The following is a 23,152-nucleotide window of genomic DNA, read 5'->3' as shown; positions in this document are numbered from 1 at the left end:
CTGGTTGCACGCTGACCTCAGTTCTCGGCGGTTTTGGCTCAAGAAAAGCACCGGCTCCATTTCCAGTAAATGTCATTTCATAGTTACTGCATTTCCACAGGGCTGAGAAACAACATTTAACATGTAAGAAGGACTGCAATTAGACAGCGTTTCTCGCAGACAGCGCGTCGACAGGGGTAAGAGACAAAAACAGCATTTTCAAATCTCCTCTGGCCATGTCTGATGCAATGAATCAGCCGGGGAAATGACAGCGTTTTAGGAAATTGTGCCGCAACAGACACAAATGTATGTCAGAGAACAAAAAGCTGGGAAAAACATCAAAACCTCAGACTCCCGATGTTTTTTTTCGAGAAATAATTAGTGCAAAGTTCACAAACACTGTAAGTTTTTTTTTTTTTATATGACTACATCAAGCCTTGCCTTTGTCTGCATGCAGCTAATATGCATTGCTTTCCACTGAATGCTTCTTACAAGCTTAATCCACTCTTCTACACGGACACTGAAAAAAAAAAAAAATTCCTTTTGACTCAGTCCACGGTTGAATTAATATTTTCAACCACTTTCAAGTGTAACTTGACTCCACTTTCTTTCTGCTTTGCATTGCAGAAAATATTTGTCTTTTTCCCCCTCACTCATAAATTTCTTTCTTCCTCTCCTTGCAGGGACTGAAATGGCTACCAGATGTGGTTCCAATCTGTTCCTGTTTCCATGGAAACACAGGGACTGGAATAGGTTTTTTGAGTCCAGGGCTTTTGGCTGACTCATAAGGGCCTGAGTTTTTAAAGCCTTTGCTGTTTCTACAGACATGGCACGTTGAGGGCGCCCCAGTTCCAAAGTCGTGTTTAGACTGGCAGTTGTAATGTCGCTGAGCCCCCGTCCCACACTCTGAACCCTGAGCCTTTGACCAGGCTTTGTGTTATCCCGTATCGTCGCTCTATTTTGTGCTTCTATGTGATGGCGCCAAGGCGAATTTAAATTTCACGCATCAACATTCAAAACCAAGTCAGTAAAACAAGCAAAATATTGCTCTTAACGAACTGTAGAGAGAGAATATAAAAAGGCAGAGTTTCACAGTTCCCCCATTAAAGTCCATTCACGAGGCACAGAAATCCACGAAAAGTCCGACACACGCTCAATCAACACAGTTTATCCCTGAAATGCTGCACGGCGATGACACGCGATGCACATTTCCAATCTGTGACTTTCCCACAACATGTCAAGGATGAAAAGCCAGAGAACATGTGTTGGTACGCTCAGCTGAGAATCTTCTCCATCTGCGAGTTGAGGACGGGCAGATGGAGGCAGTTGTGTCAACATTCCTCTCTATTCAGGCAATAAATCTGACTTCAAGCCTGTTGTCACATGAAAAATGGGATGATTTTGGAGGAAGGGTGCGGATTCAAGTACTGGGTTTGAGTGACAATCGGTAACGGGAGTTAAAAATCGATTTGGAGACATCGAGGATTCTGTGGTTAAGCTGGACTTGAGACAGGTACAAAATACTGGGCCAACAGGAAAGGCATAAACCAGATCCACCAGACTAAACAGCCAGTCTGGAGCCATTCTGGCAGGACAGCATAAGCATGCTAATGCTCTCATAATGGCATTGTTTACATACGAATGGTTAATATCAACCATGTTAGCTTAGCATGTTAGCATGCAGATATCTGCTAATTAGAACTAAACATTAGCTCAGCAGGTCATGAACCTAAGCGCTGGACAAATTTCAGTTTTCTTCAAGCCGAACATCATTCAACAAATATTGTCTTTAAGGTGCTTCATCATGAATCTCTGTGCAGAATCTTGAGCTGATGCTTTAGCAGAAATTTCAGATTTTTAAATAAGCATCTAAAAAGTCATAGTGATGCTCGAGGAAAAGTCAGGGGCTCACCAAAGCCATCAGGGTCCATCCTCACTGGACCATGCGTGTATTATATTGCAATCCATTTAAAAGTTGAAGAGACATTCCATCTAGACCAAAGGGTGGACTGAGCAACATTGCTATCCCTAGAAGTTTGTTCCTTGTGTCCAAACAGTACTTGATTAAATTTGGAAGGGAGATCATCTTTCTAGAATTACCACAAGCAAATTTAACACTGATTTGTTGTCAGTGTCAATACAAGGTTTCATCAATATCTCTCCAACTGTAAGGTTCTACAGGCTCGATCGTACGACTTAACACTTTTGTATGGATAACACATGTACACAGTAAGTGAAACACCATGTCGAAAGAGCAGAATCCAAAACAAAGCCACTTTGCCTTCTGGTTCCAATTACCCATCACATGACCTATCCATCCATCCCTATATGCATCCATTCATCCTCCTTCACTGCCTTGTGGCCCAGTGTTGGCTACATCCCTCTTCTCCCCTCCGAAAGAGGACACATATGCAGCGCGTGATTAACTCCTTAGCACAGACTTTCCACTGTTTTTCCTCCAATGAAAGGAGCTCTTGTGCCCCCCCCCCACCCCATCCCGATCCTGAAGGAGCCAAATCAACAGTCCCCTGGTTCCCTCAGGGCTCTTTGAAGAGCCGCTGTGACCGAATGACTCTGCAGGACTCCTGCCTCGTCCCCGAGACTCTGCAGCCCGGTAGCCCACAGTCACAGGAAAAGGGTCAAATATCAATCAGCATCCTAATGAATCTCTTTGGAGAGTACACTGGATGATTTATGCGGCGCACTGCTCAGAATATGCTTTTTCAACTTATTGCTGTCGTAGGATCGTAAACTGGAAGCAGACACTGGGAACAGAAGCCAAGGAGAGGTCGCGACCCCCTGAGAACGAACAGGCGAAGCGAATTAGCATATGATGACTGTCACTGTAAATTGATTAAATGAGGACTGGTTTTTAAGTTCTGGTTTGACTATAGCTACATGTATTGCTTTGTTTTTATTATTATTATTCCAAAGAAGTAAATGAGGAAACACCAATTTAATGACCATACACAAATGGTAATCAAAAGTTACTATAAACAAACCACAAAAGACAAAATATACCTTACAGATGGTTTTTTGCAGCTTTTCAGGCCCTTTCTTTACAAAATGCACTGTAAGCCTATAAAAAAAACAGGCACGGGCCAGTCACTTCATAATTACACAATATTATGGTTTTAAGTATATGCAATTGTTTCAACAGTGGTATTATAGCAGTATTGTACAATCCTTTTCTGTATGAGTTAGTTTCTTTTTTGTACGGGAGGCAATAATAACAAATGGAAGGAACAAGAAGGTTACAGATTTCCTCTGCAGCTATTAATGCCATATAATTACACTCTGCGTCATGCAGTTAAGTGTTACACAAACAATAACATCAACAGAGAACAATTACAAAGCCAATGTAAACTTTACAGGAGGAAAGTACTCATACTGCAGGTTTGCTTCAGAGCCAACATACAAAAAAAAAAAAAAAAAGCAAATACAACACGAAAGCCAGTTCATCGACACCGAGGAAAACAGAAGAACCTAAAAGGTCATATAAGCACAGCTTACAAAGATAATAAAAAAGTACACAATGTATACAAGTAAAAAAAACAAACAAAAAAAAACAAAGAAATGTGTTGTACCTTGATAAAAACACATAACACCAAGACATTTTTTTCCTCCAAATTAGCTGTGAACATATTCTTCAGCTCAAAACCTGCCAATTACACTTTAACAGAACTTCCTACACACTTTAATTTATCATCCATTGTTTTAAAGCTCATGTCGTGAGTGCTACTTACTAAATAGCCAGCTGAAATAAAGACGTTTATTTTTTTCCCCTCTTGACAGAATTGGCCTTTTTTGACTTACTTATTTTAGAACACTTGAAATAAACACTGGCATTAGCTTCTTTCGCTTAAACTGATCCACAGTTGAGGCACATTTTAATACTGGAGGCACAGTACCATTTAGTCTAACAGTCTCAGCCCAAAACAATGACATTAAAACACCTTTTTTGCTTCGGCATGAATCTGCCAGCTTGAGATAAAAACGATCCTTGAGGGATAAAGCATCGTTGACAGGATTTTTTTTTTTTCCCACACAGTTCCCCGACGGCATAAACAAATTCATGTGAAATGAGAACAATTCAAACGGTGATATCGACCTAATATTCTGACTAAACTGAAAGAGCACAGCGGCACATGGCAGACTCCTCCTGCAGTCTGATCTGCAGGGAAATGCAGCAATTATTCAAGCAAAACTATCCACGGCCTCTGATTTACAAGGAGGATATTGTCCTGCCTTCTTAAATGCAGGATGTGAAACTGCAGATGTTCCTCTATTACAGGGAAAATAAGTGAATTTGAAGTGATTTATAATCATGACACAAAGTGAGGACATAGGATAGCTCGGGGTTTTTTTTTTTTTTTTGGTTTAGTGGTTTAGCTGACTGACTGAAACGTACAGTAAGAGCACATTCTGGTGATTTGGTTTTAGCAGAAGTATGAAGGAGGTTTTAAACTGCCCTTTTTTGCAGAGAGATCGAAGAGCTTGTTTGGCATTTAGCAAACCATGTCTGACAGAGTTGGACGACGGAGAGCTGAGGCCTAGAATATTTATGGATGGAAGAACAATGAGGAATTAAAGATGTATCGTAGTACGGAGGTCCAAAACGTAGCATGATCAGTGTACCTCAGGGTGTCAAATTTAGAACAACATCCTAATAACTTGGAGGGTGAAAGAGGAAGAAAATAAAAAATACTTTCATTGCTAAACATATTAGCCGTGTTTCCATACACTTGCCGAGAGACTTTGAAGCAAGAAGAATAAAAATATGACTTGTTTCGATTAACTGCTTTGAAAAGCATAACCTGGGCAAAGTAGTGCCATCAGAAAGTGTTAAAATATGCTACTAGAAGAAGTCAGAAACAAAACCAGTTCTTTGCCAACAGCAAAGGAAAACCTTGAACAAGAAGAAAAACAAAACCTTGCTCATATATAAGAAAAAAAAATGGATAGAAGTCTGTAGAATTGTTTTCAAGTGGGCACGTTTTAAGACAAAAAAAAAAAAAGTGGGAACAGCTCATCAGTCATGTGAATTAAATGTCAGAGCAAAGTTGTTCCCATCAACCACTATGTGCATTAACTCTTTTTCGAAAGTCAAAAACCGCCTCGAGCAAATGTAAGACGTTTCCATCGACATTTTCCAACGCGATGCCTCAAAATGCGCATAAAAATACATTATGGAAACACGGCTAATGACATCCAGCAAATCTCGCTGAGAAAGTTTTGCTCTTAGCTATCAATATTCCAGTAGATCCTCATCTGCAAAGATAACCTTGACATTAAGACTGAGGATTAAAATCTTAAGCTGGTTTACGTGGAGAACTGAATCTCTGCATGTTGGTCCATCCGAATGAGAATAAAAAAATTAATAAAAGAATAGCTTGCAATCCTCAGAGGATCTAATTTTCTGGTTATTTTTAGTACCTTTAGTACCTGTGGAGAGCATACATAAAAATAGCTATTTTTCTGACAATCTGCAAATTACAGTTACGCAACCTCAAAAGCAATCCATATATAAATATAGTGGCGGGCATACTGCAGAGGAACAGAGATGAATGAACTTTGGATTATGTTTTTTGCGCCACTGTTCTCACAGTCGTGTCCGGCTTAGCCACAGGATGTGGTGTGAGGTTGATACATAGTTGTTACACAAACAAACAAACAAAAAAAAAGGTTTCTTGAAATGAAATACATTGGTGTATAGAGGTTATTATAGTACGCCGCATTGATACAACTCAGTTACGGTTTAAAGCATTTCTTACTCTTGACTGGTCCTGGAGTCACAGCACACTCACACAGACAAAAAAGTTTAGATTCCTCGATTGAAAAACTACGTGGTGGTTCACCTTTCAACAAAATCATTTTAGTCTTCTGGAAATCCATCACAAATTTTGTGCAATTTGTTGTCAGAATCACTTATTTGACAACCTGTGGTGGCATAATGGCTGTCTTTGGCTGGGGTGTTTTACTTTCCGGTGTATCCAAAGTACCCTCTTTGCCTTTCTTCCTGGGTGGCTTTTTTATTGGAGTCTTCTTTGGCGTAGGATCCGACGGGTCCCCTGCCCTGGAGCCGTTCAAGTCCTGCTTCTCCGGGCTCTTGGCTTCGGGGGTCCCGAGGTTGGTGGCGACGGGCGCCACCATCTTTTGGAGGCTGCTCGAGGTCGGCAGCAGGGGCTTGTTGGACCCCTGCTGGCTCAATCCGCTGGAGGCCGTCCTCTTGGCTTTCTGTGGAGGTGTGGGCTTCTCCCGGGTTCCTTTGGGTGTGGAGAGGCCGTTGGTCTTAGTCAGTCCTGTCCCCTCATTCCTGTTGATGCTTTGGGTTTTCTCCTTGAGCTGAGCGGCCAGCAACGTGGCAGCCTCCGAGTTCATGTGAGGATGGATGACCTTGGGGCTCTTGGGCGGCTCCTTGGGGGTCTGCTTTGGACTCTCAACATTCTTCTTCTCAGATGAGGAGCTGTGGAAGTTACTAATCTTCTTGAGGGCATTCTGAACAACACCATTGATGTGCTCCATGTGGCTGGGACTGCTGTGCTCGTCCCCAGACTTCTTACCTCGCAGAGGTTTGTGTTTGCTGGGGGAGCCGTTCGCATCTGCCTCCTTCCCCTCCTGTTTCTTCTGCTGCTCACGATTCTTTTCCTTCATTTTCTGCCGCTCTTCGCTCTTGGAGGAGCCATCGCTGGAGCTCCTCTTTTTCTCCTTCGACACCCCAAGTGCCTTAATTCCTCCCTGCTGCTCTGGCTGAGGGGTTCCTGTCGTATTTCCGTGTATCCATGACACCTTTGGCTTCGTGGACGGGTCTGGCGGCCGGGGTTTGGGCTTGCCAGGTGAAGGTGGTGGCTTCCCATTGCGCTTGGCCTCTGGTGTGGGTGTACCATCGCCGTCCTTGCCGCTGCCCTCATCCTCCTTGGACTGCTTGGAGAGGCGGGCGATGCGGGCGTAGACGGCTGCAGCTGTGGACTCGGAGCCGCTGGTGGAGCCTTCGCTGTCGGAGGACTTGAGTAGAGGCTGCTCGCTGCCTTCTGGTTTGGCGATGCTTGTGTCTTTCAGCGAGGTGTACTCCCCTGCATCGTCTTCATCGGGGACGGCCTCTGGCTTCTCTGCTGCTGGGCTAGGGCTCCGTTTCTCTTTGGTTTCATTTGTAGACTCTGGGGATCGTTGGCAGATCAACAGATATTAGTCAACTACTTGAGGACTTTGGTAATAGAGCCTTAAATGGTCTGTTATGACCAGTAGCTAATGGCTTCTATGCCGTATGCCTGCTGAGCCCCTGTCTCCTAAAACTTACCTATACATCCAAACTGAATAGACCTAAGTTTCATTTTCATTAGTTGTCACTTTGGTTAAGTTTAGACACCAAAACTACATGGTTTGGTTTAAGAAAATATCCTGGTTTGGTTACAATAAACCCTTTCATAACACATCTAAAGTTTCTTCTCCATTTTCTGGGTTACCAGGGTGGCAAGTTCCATCTAATATATGAATGACTGGCTGAGAAGGAGCGACAGTAAAGTAATAACATAAATGGTAAAGATATGTTGATATGAAACTTTAAGAGAACATAAATTTTAAGAGACGGGCTAGTTTTGTCAACTTTTAACACAAATAATATTGCTTGTGTCACACAGCCACTTTTCCAACTTGTCAATTCCCTTCTTGTGCGACACTCTTAAAAGTCTCAAACACAGTTTACGTGGTTTGAGTTAAAACACGATGTTGCATAAACTTAATATTATGTGCAATTTAAACTCAACTATTCAAATTTAAAACAAAACTCAGGTTTTGGTAGCTCCATAAAATTGGCTTGATAATTAAAATTTTCCCTTCCCTACTTGCTTAACACTAAAAAAATATTTTTTTTATTTTATTTTTTAAATTTGCTGATTTAAAACGTACAAAACACCTAAAAATCCTCTTGAATACGATGGAAAAACTAGTTGAAACTACTTATTTTTTTAATGAATATTGTAAAAAGGCTATTTATGCTACCAAATGTTAAATAAGTAGTAATTTAAGATATCTTTGGTTATGGAGAAAAAAGCTAATTCCTAAACTAAAAAAAGTGTAGTTCATTGGTTGAACATAATTTCACTAGAAGTCGTCATAACTTAAAAACTGTGTTGGGCCCAAACAATATTTTTTATAGTGCACACCATGTTTTAGCATTTATATCAATCCCATAAAAACAATTGTGTGCAGCAAATCAGTCAGTGAAGACAATCAGTGAATAATGATAATAAAATAGAACAACTTAATAGTAGAGAACAAAAAACAAATGGTAGGCTGTAAATCTGAAGCTTCTGAACAATGTCTATTATCTGTGACCTTCCCAAATAGCATTTCATTGTGTCCTTCATAATGAGACATTTATTCCTGTTAATGCCCAACAGGAAAACACTAACACACATGTTATCTAAAGATATCTCTACTATTTAAATTGCTAATTCGGATGCTTGTGCTGGACTGACTCCAATACAAAAGCCCCTATCAGTGCAGCTCTAATCCAAAAACCTTTCATGATGTTTTCAGGTATTATTTTACGCCTGAGGCTTTTTCCACTCAGACTGCATTGTTTCAAAGTCCTTGAAACATTAATAGGGAGAATGTGAACTCCACCGAACCGCTACGTGAGCGCTAAAAAGCCATCAGTCAAACGAGCGCCGAACAAAAAAATCCCCACAAATAAAGCCTTATTTGCAGTGTCATGCGTCCAAAATAGAAACCGATGGAACGGGGGTGCTTTCCACCAAACTTCAAGTAGTTAGTCACTGTTTGGATTCGTGCCACATGCTGACTTGACCATTCCATTTCCTGTTTATACTTGACTTGTTCTCAAAGCTAAACCTGAACTCAGATGGCTTGTGATTAAAAGCCGACTATCTCCGTAATGAGATTTGCAGAAGTGTGTGACTCACTGCACGGTCAAAGCGAGCAGCCCGACTCCTTCAGAAACATGTGCCTATCTGTATGTTACGGCCCCTCTGTGCCAAAGACAAGCTGTGCGCCATTCCAGATAGCTAAACTGTTTATTTACTCAAATGATGACTCACCTTCATGGGGAACACAGTAAACTGGGCCCTCGTCTCCGCTCTCAAAGGAAGAGAAGGACTCCTGGGACGACCAGGACGAGGGGGAGGGCTGCTCGGCCACAGACGGCGGCTCGATGAAGCTGCAGTTGAAGGTGTTCTCCGGGTCGTGGTGGGCTACTGTGAACAGAAAACAAATGCAGAAGCCAAAAGGTCAGTCGGAGGGTATTGTACTGTGTTACAAGAACAACAGTCTGTTCTCACTCAGTCGCACAGCGGCGTCGAGGAAAGCGTTGGTTTAAGTGAGTGTGCAGAAAAACTGGGTTTTATTGGTTTTGCATGTGAGAAAACTGAGGCTCTGACATTATGGGTTCTCCAAAAACAAATGCTGATATTTTTAAAAATTGCTGCTCACACCCACAGCTGATTAGACTCAGATTTTTTTTAAATATTGAACTTCATTCTAAGCAGGTGAAAAGAAAACAGAAGAATTTCAAAGAAGCTCTTAATCAAAACCACGATTAATGATGCTGCTTTGGTGGGTCAGCAGCTCTACTGACCCAAACCATCCGTCCGGTTATAGGAGGAATCAACCAATGCATTAGTCTGTTAAAAGCCAAGATACAGACAAGATACAAGAAGAAAAAGGGAATCTCTACATCTACTGGCCTGTACACATTCTCCAAAAAAAGCAAACGATCCCATTGAACCCTTACATACTGTTTGACAGCAGCATAAACACCCTAACGTTATTGTTTCAGCCTAAAATTTGATGACTTCTCCTAAAAATATACATATAAATGAGAATATTTTATATTTTTTATACTTGTACAGGTGCCACAAATTGTTGTACTTTGAGGCTGTTCTGGTCAAATTTGACCCAAATCTAATGAAACAGATTTTAGATCCTCCAGCGTTGGTCAAAACAAGGAAAAAAGTGGGTTTTAGGAACTCTTGAGCCGGTAGCAAAGGGAGACATTAATGTCGAACACCATCAGCTGCTCCTTACTTCTGTGTTGGGCTGCAGGCTGGATTTGGCAGGAGAAAATGTCACTGACTCAAGACTGGTACCTCCCATGCCATTTTTGTGTTTTCAGATCTTAGACAAAATAGGTAGAAGATATTTTTTTCTCCAAAAACAAGTGGTGTAATATCTAAAAAATTGCTTTTTTTGCCCTCTGACACTTTAAGTAAGGATTAATTATCTTTTCATTAACGTCAGAGTGGCTATTTATACATTCTAAATAGATCTGTAGCTCAGAATGTGGTATAGAGAGTTCCATATTGTGAAGGCACAGAACATGAACAGTATGTAAGGGTTTAAAAACCATGGGACTGCAACGAATAGTATAATTTCTGATAAAGAACTGGACTCTAAGTCGAACTGTTGCCATGTCATGCAGTCTTTTCTGCTCTTCTCTAGTATTTCGGTGTTCGGCCAAATGAGCCACAAATGGTTCTTTCGTCATCTTCCACTGAATCCTCTCCCTCGAATGTAGGTCAAGTCGTGTTTCTCTCCCTCCTGCTCTCTCAGTCTTCAGACGCCGCAGCATTCTGCTGACCCTTCACTCTCAGGACAGCTGCGGTTTCTGGCGGACACTCTGGGTTAATCTTCCCATCATGAACGGCGCAGTTTTGGCCCAAACTGCGCTGGGCGTTAACTCGACACGACCGACCACATCAGATGCTCGTGCCCGGTGACACATGGGTCCATCCGTTTGTTTAGACGTCAGATAAACCCTGCATGGAAGGAATCTCCCTAACTATACCAGGACCCCGGCCAGGAACAAATCCTCGCTCCTTAGCTGTTGTTGTTTGACTATAACTAAAACGATGTGCTACTTTACGAGATCTACAGCTGGATTTTTTTCAGACTCGACGAAATGCAAAAACACTGCTAGATGAGAAAGCGCGCTGAGCCTGCGTTTCAGCTGTAAAGCCGTAGGAAGCCTGCATCGCTCAGATTTCACACAGCTTTTTACATTTTCATTACATCTCCCGTTGTTTAGCGTTACATATATGCATGCAATTTTGAAATGCTCAAAACATGACATTAAAAAGCAATACGGTCACAGTGCATTTAGCAGATGACCTGTTTAGAGGTTCCTCTCGCCATAAAGCGTAAACCAAACATGTCTGGTTTATTTTTCATCATAAACCAGTCTGATGTTTATTGTCTTGCTTCCCGCGACCATCCATCTGGCTCGCACCATGTGACTTTCGGTTGCTTTCAACTTTTTTTTTCCTCAAACAACAGCCAGATTTAGTCATGTTGTTGTTGCTGCTTCTCTTGTGTTTTCTCTCGTTTTTTCTGGTTTCGATTTTAGCTGAAGGATGCTGTTTTAAAGCAAGGCATCGTGACTCATTAATCTTTATTGATACCACTAATCTGAAGCAATTGTTTCTTTAAAAAGATTCCCCTACATTTTACCAAACCCGAGTGGTCTGAACCTCCTGAACAACATCTTTGAGCTTGGGAGTCTGTTCTGTTACTTCTGGGAAGGATAATGTCAACACAGGTGCAACACGTCTACAATAAGCCAGTACAGATGTGTGTAAAAGGGTCGAAGGAGCCCAAGAATAGCATGTATTCTGATATGTAGAGGGGACTTCCATCCAAGGACACCCACTTATGGGATTATTTAAGGATATCCTGTTTAACAGAAGATGCCAACCTGCTCTCTCTGTATGTATAGTTGGACGAATGTGGCTACAAAAAGGACTCTGAGGCTAACGTGAAACCGCTATCTCGATTGGATTAACTGTTAAAGAGAAATCAAGCTCGTCTGAATGTGGTATATTAAAAACAATCCAGTATATACAGAACTCAGCGAAATATTGACCCGGAGATGTACTTGATAAACACTTTTTTCTCAAATTTAATGAGGAACACAGCAAATAAATAATGCAAATAAGAAATAAATGAATAAGTATGTGCTCTGTATGCACTTTTGCACTCTTGCTGTGCAGCAGCAGGCAAACAGGCAGAGACTGGGAGGCTCGGAGGAATGTAAAACAGCTAACCTATGCAAAGATTTCAGTCATGTTAGTCAACAAGCTAACACATGGGCATTTTCGGAGATTACTTCTATGCAGTGATGAACAACTGCTGCCCTTGAAAGCTGCTTCCTCCAGACTGTGGGGCAGATTGCTCCGCAGACTGGACGCCACTGTGATCCCTCCCTACACGGAGGCCAAAACACAACAGGGCATTATTGACCCGTCCCAGCTGCAGAGCCTCCACCGCCACAGTTGCTCAGTGGGGCAGCACTAGTCGAGAGCCTAAAGAACTGGGCGACAACGCCAGTTCAAATACCTGGTGCAGCTCTGGAAGTCTTTGCATGGAATGACTCACTAATAATAACAAGAATCAATGTGTTTTAGCCTAAAAAAAAAAGCTCGTACCAGGGTTACAAGACTGCATGCAGAGTCTGAAACAAACAGAGCAAATAGAGCGACCTCCAGCCTGTAGATCAGTCGCTAATTATTTTCATTAACAAATACACATAAATGCAGGATTATGCACACACTGGTTCATGCTATTAAACATCTGCGCTGTTTTTTGTTGTTTCTCCATCTAACCTGAGGCAGTTAAGTGTGACTTTAGGGTGTGAGAAAGTTTTCTTGCCCGTTTTATTAGGCAGCTCGCAACTGCACTGCTTGTGTTGCTGCAAACACATTTGCAATCCCCTGCCAACTTTCCCTGGATAAATAAAGATGAAAAAAAGCAGGTGGTGCTGCTCTCAGCACTCATCCATGAGGAAGCATTTGGACACAGAGGATGCAAGGAATGCCGGACAGGCGTGAATATGGCAGGGCGTGGAGTAAATATGCTTCGAATGGAATGCTAATCTACAAATAAACAACCTAAAGTTTGGCCAACAGGGGAATAGGTGACAGTATGTTTGCGTAGCTCCTTCTCTGACGTTGACTCTGCCCAGGAGAGTAAATGTTGTCCTCTGTCCCCTATCCCACCACCCCAGCTCCTTTAAAAAAAAAAAAATGTCTTGCCACATCTGTTGCCACTGACCCTGGTGTGGATAAATCACAGTTCTGACACTAGCTGGGGTAAATTTGACCACTTCCTGTTTCCAGCCCCATTGGGCCCCCTCTGGAATGTGTGTGTGCAGGACTGTGGAGCTCCACTCAGAGTTAGAGTTTCTAAATGTTGGCAGACCACACTTCTGTGGGTAGCCCAACAGAAAGCAGAGTAGCAGAAATTTAGACAGGACAAACCAAGGAGAGACATCCACCGTTTGCAATAGGTACAGAGGTGTACCTTTAAATTTGATTAATACACAGCGTTCCTATTTAATACCTAAAAACATTTTGAGAGTACAGACCTAAAAGTGTGTTTCTGCTCATTACTTGCAGTCTAAACCCCTCCCCAGTATCTTTATGTAAAACTGTGACATATAAAATTTGTTCCAGCCCTTCCTTCACAAACAAGCATTAATATTCCACACCAGCATGACAAAGGCAGCTCTGTCCTGGTGTTGTATCTTGAACTGAGGCACAATGGAGACAGATTCTAGCCTAAATAATCAGCTGGATAACTGAGGAGGCACATGCTGCTCAGACATGGGGAAGAAAAAAAAACCAGGTCACCATGTTTTAACTCATTCTACGCCACCCCCGACTTCAAAAGACCTCGTTTAAAGCATCCGTTTGCACATTTCCACAGTGCTTAAGCCACAGCAAAGATAGGAAGCTCTGTGTCACTGACCAGCCATGTAATCTTTGGGTGTATAAAATGTCACTAAATAGCAAACTCCTCACATGTGAGATGCTGAAGCGAGGCATTGTTTGACTTTTTTTTTTGACTAAATAAATGACTGCAAATGTCATCATAATATTCTGATAATGTTGTTAGCTAAACATTATTTATCTCCCACTTCAGCTGGCAAATATTTTTACAATTAAGTCTCTTATAATAGTCTGTACAGTGAGAAGAACAATCAACACTTAAAAAATGTTGTGAAGCAACAGATTTATCCTGCACTGTCACAGCAAGGACGATCATATATATGGTGATATAACCTCGTTAAGAAGAGACAAGACGACCATCTGTTTACACAAACATTGAATTTTTTAAATAACTTCCGATAATTGATTTGGTATCTTTGATCCCTAAACAAAAACAACCAAGACAAACTGTGTGCAGCTGGGTTTAAAAGACCAACATATCTTCTGTGTCTACAATAAAAAAAAAAAAAAGACCGGAGTCGCAGACAGATCTGTCACACACCACGAGACCTCCGCATGGAGCTGCAGAGCTGCAGCGTCCACCCAAACAGTGCGGCCTTTGATAGCGCGTCACTCACCACCAGACGGGCCCCCCAACAACCACTGGCCTTCTTTTAATAACACAGCCTCCTCCTCCTCCTCCTCCTCCTCCTCCTCAGCACAAGATGAGAAAAAAAAAAGATTTCTTGGGGAAGCAGACAAGTAAAAGAGTAAAGAAAATGGGAGGAAAAAAGCCCAAGTTTAGGGTTGTAATAATATGAACACATGGCATTTGAGAGTGCCAAGAATAATAATGGGCTCTAAAACCAGTGCATTCCTTTCAAATGAAACCCCATACTCGCCTGGCAGCCACCATACACTTTTCAACCCTATTCATCATCTAAGAGGCAGACTAAGGTAGCACAAAACGCTCCCTCCGTCTGTCGTTGCTGTCATTGTCTCCACTGTGTCGAACTGAAAAGCGCCGATGGTCGCCGAAACACAGTTTTCCGCAACATATTGCGTGTCAGAATCTGAAAATCGTTACATTCATTGGCCGCTAATGAAGCTGAGAAGGACACAGCTCGAGCAGAGCGTGTTGTGCAAGCAGCAGAGAGACAGATTACATAAAATACAGCAGCCTCTGGCAGCGCTGCGAAGGGATATGAGAAAGAGTTTTGGGGCTTACCGACTACTTTGGGCAGTTTCTGTCGCCTCAGTGGAATACGGGGAAGTTTAGTGCTGATTCGGCTGAAACGTCCACACAAGATCCGTTTGGCTTTTTTGCTGTTGGTAGAGTTGTCTTGGTTAGGATTGAAAAAAGGGATGACGCCATGGAAATCCAAATGAATCATTCAAAAGAGGCATTTTTAACCCTGGCCCTCTGCCGCCTTTTTTTTTTTTTTTTGAGGGCTCAGGGGCTGCTCATATTGCTATTCACACTGCAATGTCAATACATAAAAAGTACCTAAAATACAATTTATATGCATTTATTCCTTTAACAACCTGGTACCTGCGAGAAAAGAAGTATAAAAGAAAATATTTTCATAACCGGGGCGAGCCTCCGAGCAGAAACTCAAACCTCTCGGACTGTCAGGGAGGTGAAGGCGCCTATCTGTCACTCACTTGTGGTCGTCTTTGTGTCGACACAGGCAGCAGCAGCACAGCAGCGAGAGGAGGACGATCAGTAGAAAAGAGACCAGGGTTCCAGCTGCGATCACACCCATCCGCTGGTTGGGCTCTGAAAGATGAAATGCAGGGAATTCTGGGTGTGCCACACTGGTGCAGGGAAGCTCTGAATGCCAGTTTCAACACATCAACGAACAATGAAAAAAAACAAATCTGGCATATAAATCTACAGTCACTCAATGTATGTGATGTTTAATAATGTGATAGCATTCATAATAAAGATAAATGGTGTTAGGGATTGGTTTCGTGCTCTCGGTATCTCTGAGGGAAAAGAGGTAGCAACAGGCTGAAACTCATAACAAATACACCAAAATTAAACCTACCTCCCTCTAACATGGGACCACTTAGCCTTTCATCATAGCCCCCTCTGTACGCTACACACCCTTCGCCATAAGTCATCGATGATTTATCAACACCCCTCCCTCCCTCCTCAAGTGGAATACACCCCCAAATTTAATAACTGCACTATTGCATAAGTGTGAATGGCATTTTTGCAAGAGCAGATGACACCAGAAGGCGAGTAAAACTATCCGTTAAGGGGGTTGAACAACAGTGACCTTTGGGTTTTTAGACTGTCAGATAATTCTGAGATGGATGGTTGGACAGTCTCGGCGTGGCATGTTGTCACTGCTGGTTCGGAGAGGGGGTGAGATAAACGTGACAAGGTCTTTGTGATATCACTGAACAACTTGCCGCCACCCATTATGACATCCCTGCTATCTTTGTGCGCTATACATTGATTTTCTCCATGCAGGCGTTCAATAATCTGTTTCCAAACTGATTTTTTTTCCCCCCTCCATTCAAAATTCTATTTTTCTATCCTTTTCTCCATCTCTCTCTCTTCGTTTATTCTTCCTTCCTTCCTTCCTCTTCTCTGGCTGGACAGGAACACAGCCAACAAACACAGCCATAAAAAGGACACCGGTCTAGGTCTGGAAACACTATCAAGGTCCCTAAATCTCCCACAACTCACAATGACCTGGATAGATGTGTTTGTTGGTACTCAGTGTGTACAGCCAACTGTTGGCGTATAAAATCTGGACAAACGGTTTCGAGTGTTGGAATTCTTTTACAAAAACAAATATCGTTTTTCTCCATGAAAAGGTAGATCATTTGGAACAACTAACTAACCTCAAAACATGTAAGAAAAGTGAACATTTTCTTACGGAGATGGCAGGCACCCGACACAGGATCGCAGTTCTTGTCATGACAAGAGCAGGTTTGGTTGCAGTTGACTCCATACTGTCCAGGTTGACAGGTCATATTGCAGCTTGAGCACAGAGAAGAGACAAAAACAACATCTGTTTAATGTTCGTTCCAAGCGACAGATGTGTAAAAAAAAAAAAAGGGACAAAACGGAAGGCAGAAATGAGATAAGTGGGACGAGCTCTTTGTTCCGAGTCTCTGTGATGAGATTTTGTAAGAATTTCACTTCAATTCCAAAGAATGTGTTTCATCAATTGAGAATATGCCTCAAAACCTTAAAAACGCTCAATCCTTCACATCTCAAGATACGTGCGACAAAACTAACATGAAAGCCATCACAATTTTTCACTGCAAACCTGCCGAGGGCATAAACATACATATTTTTCCAGGCTAGGAGGTGTCTTATGACTTACTAGGTTCCATAAAACCCCGGGTCACACAGGCACTCTCCGGTGACAACGTGACAGATGCCGTTGAAACAGTGACTGCAGTTGTTCTCGCAGTTTTCGCCGTACGTGCCGTTGGGGCAGCGCACCTCACACCTAACAAACGCAGAAGGAATGTCGTGATTACTGTCATTTTCATGCTTACAAGTACGAGTCATGGATATTATCACCATGCTGGAAATTAGTACTATAGCAGCCACTAGTTAAACACACTGCTATTTTGTTTTAGGAGTCTGAAGTGACAACTAAATACCACTGTGTTTGTTTTGTCTGTGTTGTACTCTGCCTGTGTTTTCTTACCTGTCCCCAATCCAGCCGGGGTTGCAGTGAGAGCACTTGCCGTGAATGGGGTCACAGTGGTGGCCGTCTTTGCAGGTGGGACACACTTCCTGGCAGTTTTCGCCAAAGAAGCCCTTGGAGCAGAGCTGATCGCACCGAGTCCCGTTCCAGCCCCGGTCGCAGGTGATGCAGCGTCCCTCCGTCACCTTACAGGGCTGCTGGCCTTTGCAGTGTCCACACCTGGCAGCGGCCAAGCAAAGCAGAGCAGGAACCGTCAGTTGGCTTTGTCACACAAAAAAAATCCTCCTTCTCGTTTAAAACACAGTGAAAGCGTCTGTGCTTTAAATTGCTTCTCTAATGATCATTTAAAGAGGGAGATAAAAACTGAACTCTCGCTGTGTTCTTTTCGGTTTATAGCGGCCGTATTGTGTGAAAGCAGCACAGTCCGTGGAAGGTAAATCACTTAACCTGAATTGCTTTTACATGTTGGCTGCTGATTATGGGATAATGTGAATACCAGTCCTCAAATCTCACTCTATCACTGCTCCATTAAGTTACATGTTCAGATATTTTAAGGGTTATCAGCTGCGGCATATATCAAATCTTATTTCCTATCAAAACCGCACCATAATATGGATCAGTCATGGAAACTGCGTGTACAACTGCGTGTTTCCTGTGTTTTTGAAAAGGTACATTTGCTCTCTGCCAAGTTTTTTTCCTCCCACCTGTTCCTGCAGTTTTGACCGTAGAATCCAGCAGGACATGGTTCCCTGCAGAACTTCCCACGGTACCCTGGCGTGCAGGTACACGAGCCGTCAGCCTGATTGCACTTGCCATGGATGCACTGGCAGTATCGCTCGCACCGCGGGCCCCACAGCCTCTCGCGGCACTGGCAGCGTCCCGTGAACTGGTCGCACGGCGAGCTGTTACAGTTGCACTGGATGGCGCAGTTCCTCCCCGTCCAGCCAGGATTGCACAGACATCTTCCCGTCATGGCATCGCACACAGAGTTGATGCTGCAGTAGCAGTTGTTGTTGCACTGGGGACCCCAGACGCCGGGGTGACATGTGCATTTTCCTGTATCTTGGTCACACTTCCCCTTCTGGCATAGGCACGCATTCTCACAGTTCGGTCCCCATCGATTGTGGTTGCAGGTGCACTCGCCGGTTAAGTCATCGCACTGGCCATTGGGGTAGCAATTACATTTCCCCTTGCAGTCCGGGCCCCAGAACTGGGCAGGGCACTCTGTTAAAAGACAGTGTCATCAGGAAATGGGGGAATTCTTGTCAAAATCCTTAAACAATAAGAATTCACAGTTGTGCAAATGACTCTGGGAGTCTGTACTGAAGCCAAGTAGTCCTAACACACTGACGTTCAGCAGGGATGATGTTCACAGCAGTCACATTTTAGTTTCCCGTGTTAGCAACATTTGCTAAGTCGGGTTAAACACAACACTGGTAGCTGATTTTTTGTTAGAATCCATAATACCTTACAAGTGACACTGGCATTAGATGAACATCTATTTTTTTGAAGCTTATTTTTTGAATCCCAAAGGGAACATGATACTAAATGTTGTGGCAATCCATTCAATAGTTGTTCATAACGTCGAAGTAAAAGCCACAGGATCACCACAATCTGTAGGATTTGTCCTGCTGAGCACCGTGACTGTTTATACAAAATTTTACTGGACAATTGTTGACATATTTCAGTCTGAATCAAAGTGCTGCACAACTGACTGACTACAAAAACCTGCCACCTCTTGAATTGTGCACCTAACGTGGCTAAACAACCGGTTCTATTGAAAACCGATTCCATTCATTTGCCCTTTAAACATCACAACATCTAGAAATTCCGATTAAAATGAAAGTGAAAAGATCTCTTACTAGTGTCACAGCTAGCTCCAAAGTATCCATGACGACAGCGACATTCATTCGGCCTGACACACACCTCATTTTCCTTGCAGGTGAAGTTGCCTTCACAGAGAGCTGTGGTGAGAAAGAACAGGCCGCATTATTCAAGCGGGCTTGCACAATGAGCCATATGACACACGCTGATAAATGTTAGCGCTCTTTTATGGTACGTACGTGTCAGGCATTCATCCCCTAGCTGCCCCCATCCACTGCAGCACACCGATCCCGAAGACCTGGAGGAAGAAAAAAAGGAGAAAAAAGATACGGAAATGAGAGGGGGGACAGACGAAACTAAAATACAGTAAAACAAACACATATCAAAGGGGCAACATCCACACCCAGCTCATGCCTCTCTGATCTCACAGCTCTCATTGATGTGGCCAAATTCTGCGAATGCACACAAGCTATTGTACATGACGCATATGCTTAGCACATTGTAGTGTAATTATCTCAATTTGGGTCACTGCAATCTGTGCAAAATACACTCTAATCTGCGCAGCTTATCAGGATATTTAGCTTCCCTCAGCCCTCGGGGAGGCAGCGTGAATATTTTGCAGACAAGTTTTGAGGCCTGACAGGAAAGGATGGATGCGTCTCCTCTTCCTCCCACGCCTGTGACCTCCGTGGGGCCCCTGCAACACGTCAACTTCCCCTAAATTGTTCGAAGATGACAGTTTGCTTTCATTTAACGCAAAAGGGAGCAGCACTGTTTCTTTATTATGCCAAAATAGGCACGCGCTGGAGATCACAGGTCGAACTTCTGTGTTCTTTGTCTTGTTATGAAAGGAAGATGATTTCTAAATATGTTTTTCTTTTTACCACTTTATGTTCGAAATATGGCACTGGATGTTGCTTTTTTTTTACCAATTTGACCTTTGTTGACCTTTAACACGAAGCCAATAGGTGTCAGAACCCAGGACGATGAATTGCATTCACTGTTTTGTGAAATTATTTTCGGTGTTTAGAGGCATAGCTGCAGTCCTGCGTGCCTTTCATTACAGCATAAAGAACGCACCGACTACCTCTGCCAAACGCTTCAATGGCCGCTCTTTCACCGATTTGAAAACACATTTTCTGCATCAGTGCTGAAAACATCACAAGACTAACGGCTTTGGGTTTTTTTTTTTTTTTGTTCCCAAAATGTTGAACACTTGAAGCTAGAAAACAATGAGCGTTAAAGACATCAACAAGCAGCTGGGTTGGGATGTGTTGCCGTTCCAGCCAGATTCAGCAGCTGATTTTGTAATGTGAGGACTCATATTGGAAACGCTGACAAGTGATGATAAATGCTGAACTACTTCCCGCTATTCAAGTCAGAAAAAATAAAAACATAATGGGCATAATGGAAAAAACAGGCGAGTGGTGAGTGACGAGTTCACTGTAATGAATGCTGAATGCTGCAAGGAGGGCAAAATGTCAAACTTGTAGAGCAGCAGGAGCCGGCAATAGGCTTTATAAACTGATATATATATATATGTACATCACACTGAAAGCTTCACAAAGCACCAAGGATGTGTTTTCCATGCTGAATGACAATTTGCTGCCCAGCAAAGCAAAAGAAAAATCTACGAGATGACAGCGCAACTTCAGCTTTTGAGGAGCAGCTCCTGATTACTTTCATTCCGAGCGCACAGGAAAATGTGTGGCTTTTCAGATAAGCTGTTTTCAGCGTTGGTCCAAGAACATTTACCGCACAGGAAACATTCACTTTCTTTTTCAGTTCTATGCTCATCCATCCTAAAAAAATAAAAAAATAAAAAAAAATCTGCAAAGAACAAGTTGTGCGAAAAAAAAGACACTTCAGCAAACAATAAGCGCTTATTCTTAGAAAACATACTGGAGAATTAGCTCTGAAGTACATTTGCTGTTTCTGGCCTCTCGCATTTTCAAGATTTATAGACATCAGTCCAACGAGCTTGGATGCTGCAGTCAGCAATTGTGGACTTGGATGCTTTTCTTTTACACCAGACATCCACATTAGCTCATCCAAAACTGCTTTTTGAATATCTTTGAGAGCAGGCTGTCTGGATGTGTGGATTCCTAGAATATGATACTATTACTTTTCACACAATTGATCTTTAATATTAACCAAAATGTGATTAAAGCTTCAGAGTCTAATTTATAAAGTCATTTAAGCTTTACAACAACAGTGTTATCCAAAGGTGCCACGACTGCGTCAGTGAGAGCGCCCCCTACAGAGCAAACACAACAGTCCTGCTCCAGATGCACACATCTGTATAGCTGCTTTCTTCAATGGACTCCTCCTCCTGCTGCAAGTTACAGCAAAATGCGCTATATGTAAGAAAGAAATAGGTCAACGTGAAGGGATCTATCGAAAAACAGTGTTGCTAAGACCTCTTGATTAAAAAAAAGTTTTAGAGAAAGTTTGTGGTCAGAGGATGGTTCAACTAAAACTTTTTTTCCACTTTGCTGAGAACCGCTATTTGTGCATGTGGTCCACTCCGCAAAAAAAAAAAAAAAAAACCTTGAAGTTCTCATTGTCTCAAACACATTTTTCCCTTCAAGAAAACTGATAAATACAACAAGAATGCATGAATACCACTTTTTCTTCTCTTTCTTTGTTTTAACCCTCCAACTTTGTATGTTCAGAGTGAATTCCCGAACGGCAGAAAAACTTACAGACAAATCTGATTTGCATTAACAACCAGTGAAATAAATCCCATTTCCTACTTCGCTGCATGCTTACCCAGGTGCTTTGCACACATTCCTGCCTTTAGGGTTGAGTTCTTGGCTGAAACCGGAGCAAAAGAAAAGACAAACCACCGCAACAACAGCAAAAGAGTTCTTCACTTCCATTGTACAAGCAGCAGCATCCTTCTAGACGCCGTTTTCACTCCGCATTTCCCCCCTTTCTCCAAAAGTACTGATGCTTTCACTCTTCTTCACCGGCGTCCTTTTACGCACATAATCCAGATGTTTCTGCGTTATAAATAAGCGTTTAAATCCTTGTTTTGAGGTGTTTTAAAGAGTCTTGTCACCACCTACGCCATCGAGAAACTCAGCAGCAGGAGAGAAAAAAAAAAAAAAAACTGACCAGCGACAGCAATCCCAACCGCACAGATGAAAAAAAAGTCATTAAACCCAAACTTCACAGTGTTCTTCATGAAGGTTGTTCTCCTGCAGTGCGCTGTTTATTCCATGCAAGGCTCTATAAAAGGCCATTACGCAAATGGCTCCCAACTCATAATGAATAAAAAAAAGCAACAACTTTTTTTTTGGCCACAAATAAGGCTGGAAACGTACAGATTGTTGATAATCTTTTTCCAAGAAAACAACAATAAAGCAGATTAACTCCGTTTCGCTTTTTTCGTCCTCCCTGAGGAGAAGCGCTTAATCCGTAACTTTGGTCCTCTCTTGCGCTCTCAGGAGTGGCAGGAGGGAAATTCCTGATTTGTTACTCTATCTTTGGCTTTGTGCGCCATGCGTGCGCCACCAAATTTACATAGGCCTGTGTGCAACAGGGTCTGCGTTAATGGCCCAGGTTAAAAAATAATAATAATAAATAAATAGTTAAAAATAAAAAAAATCATGTCGCCTAATTTACCATTTTAAAAAAGAATAAATGTAATAATAAATATAAAAATAAATAGTTTTAAATGTAATAGTAATTATCCTGACTGCCACAGACTGCTCCACATTTTATTCTCTTGAATTTATTTAACAAAATAGAAAATGACAGCATTTGATTTGTAGAACAGTAACCACCTTAAAATCCCTATTTTAAAGTACTTTTAACTGATGGATGAGGAAAGTGTGTCTTTGTGTTGGGGGCTGGAGGGGGCAGCAGTGCAGTAACTACATGTGAGACAATAGCTCCCCCATCTGTTAACACCAACGAAGTGGTGATGACATATGGCACCTG

The 23,152-nt window shown here is 42.4% G+C and overlaps 1 protein-coding gene across 1 annotated transcript; it reads right to left on the bottom strand.

Annotated features, from left to right (window-relative positions):
• Positions 1-2,856: 2,856 nt before the first annotated feature.
• Positions 2,857-22,639, bottom strand: LOC103359848 (scavenger receptor class F, member 2). The gene is made up of 11 exons (XM_008285395.1): positions 21,977-22,639; positions 19,444-19,502; positions 19,243-19,344; positions 18,085-18,604; positions 17,381-17,599; positions 17,048-17,176; positions 16,595-16,698; positions 15,366-15,480; positions 14,929-15,026; positions 9,039-9,194; positions 2,857-7,136 (listed from the first exon to the last, which is right to left on the bottom strand). Exons 1-11 carry the CDS (start codon positions 22,084-22,086, stop codon positions 5,908-5,910), a joined length of 2,841 nt encoding a protein of 946 aa, XP_008283617.1. The 5' UTR covers positions 22,087-22,639; the 3' UTR covers positions 2,857-5,907.
• Between the last annotated feature and the right edge of the window lie 513 nt (positions 22,640-23,152).

Source organism: Stegastes partitus, unplaced genomic scaffold, assembly GCF_000690725.1.
Source record: "Stegastes partitus isolate 25-593 unplaced genomic scaffold, Stegastes_partitus-1.0.2 Scaffold400, whole genome shotgun sequence".
In the NCBI taxonomy this organism is placed as follows: domain Eukaryota; kingdom Metazoa; phylum Chordata; class Actinopteri; family Pomacentridae; genus Stegastes; species Stegastes partitus.
The sequence above is the reverse complement of the archived record's forward strand: the minus strand, read 5'-3'. Positions and strand labels throughout refer to the sequence as shown.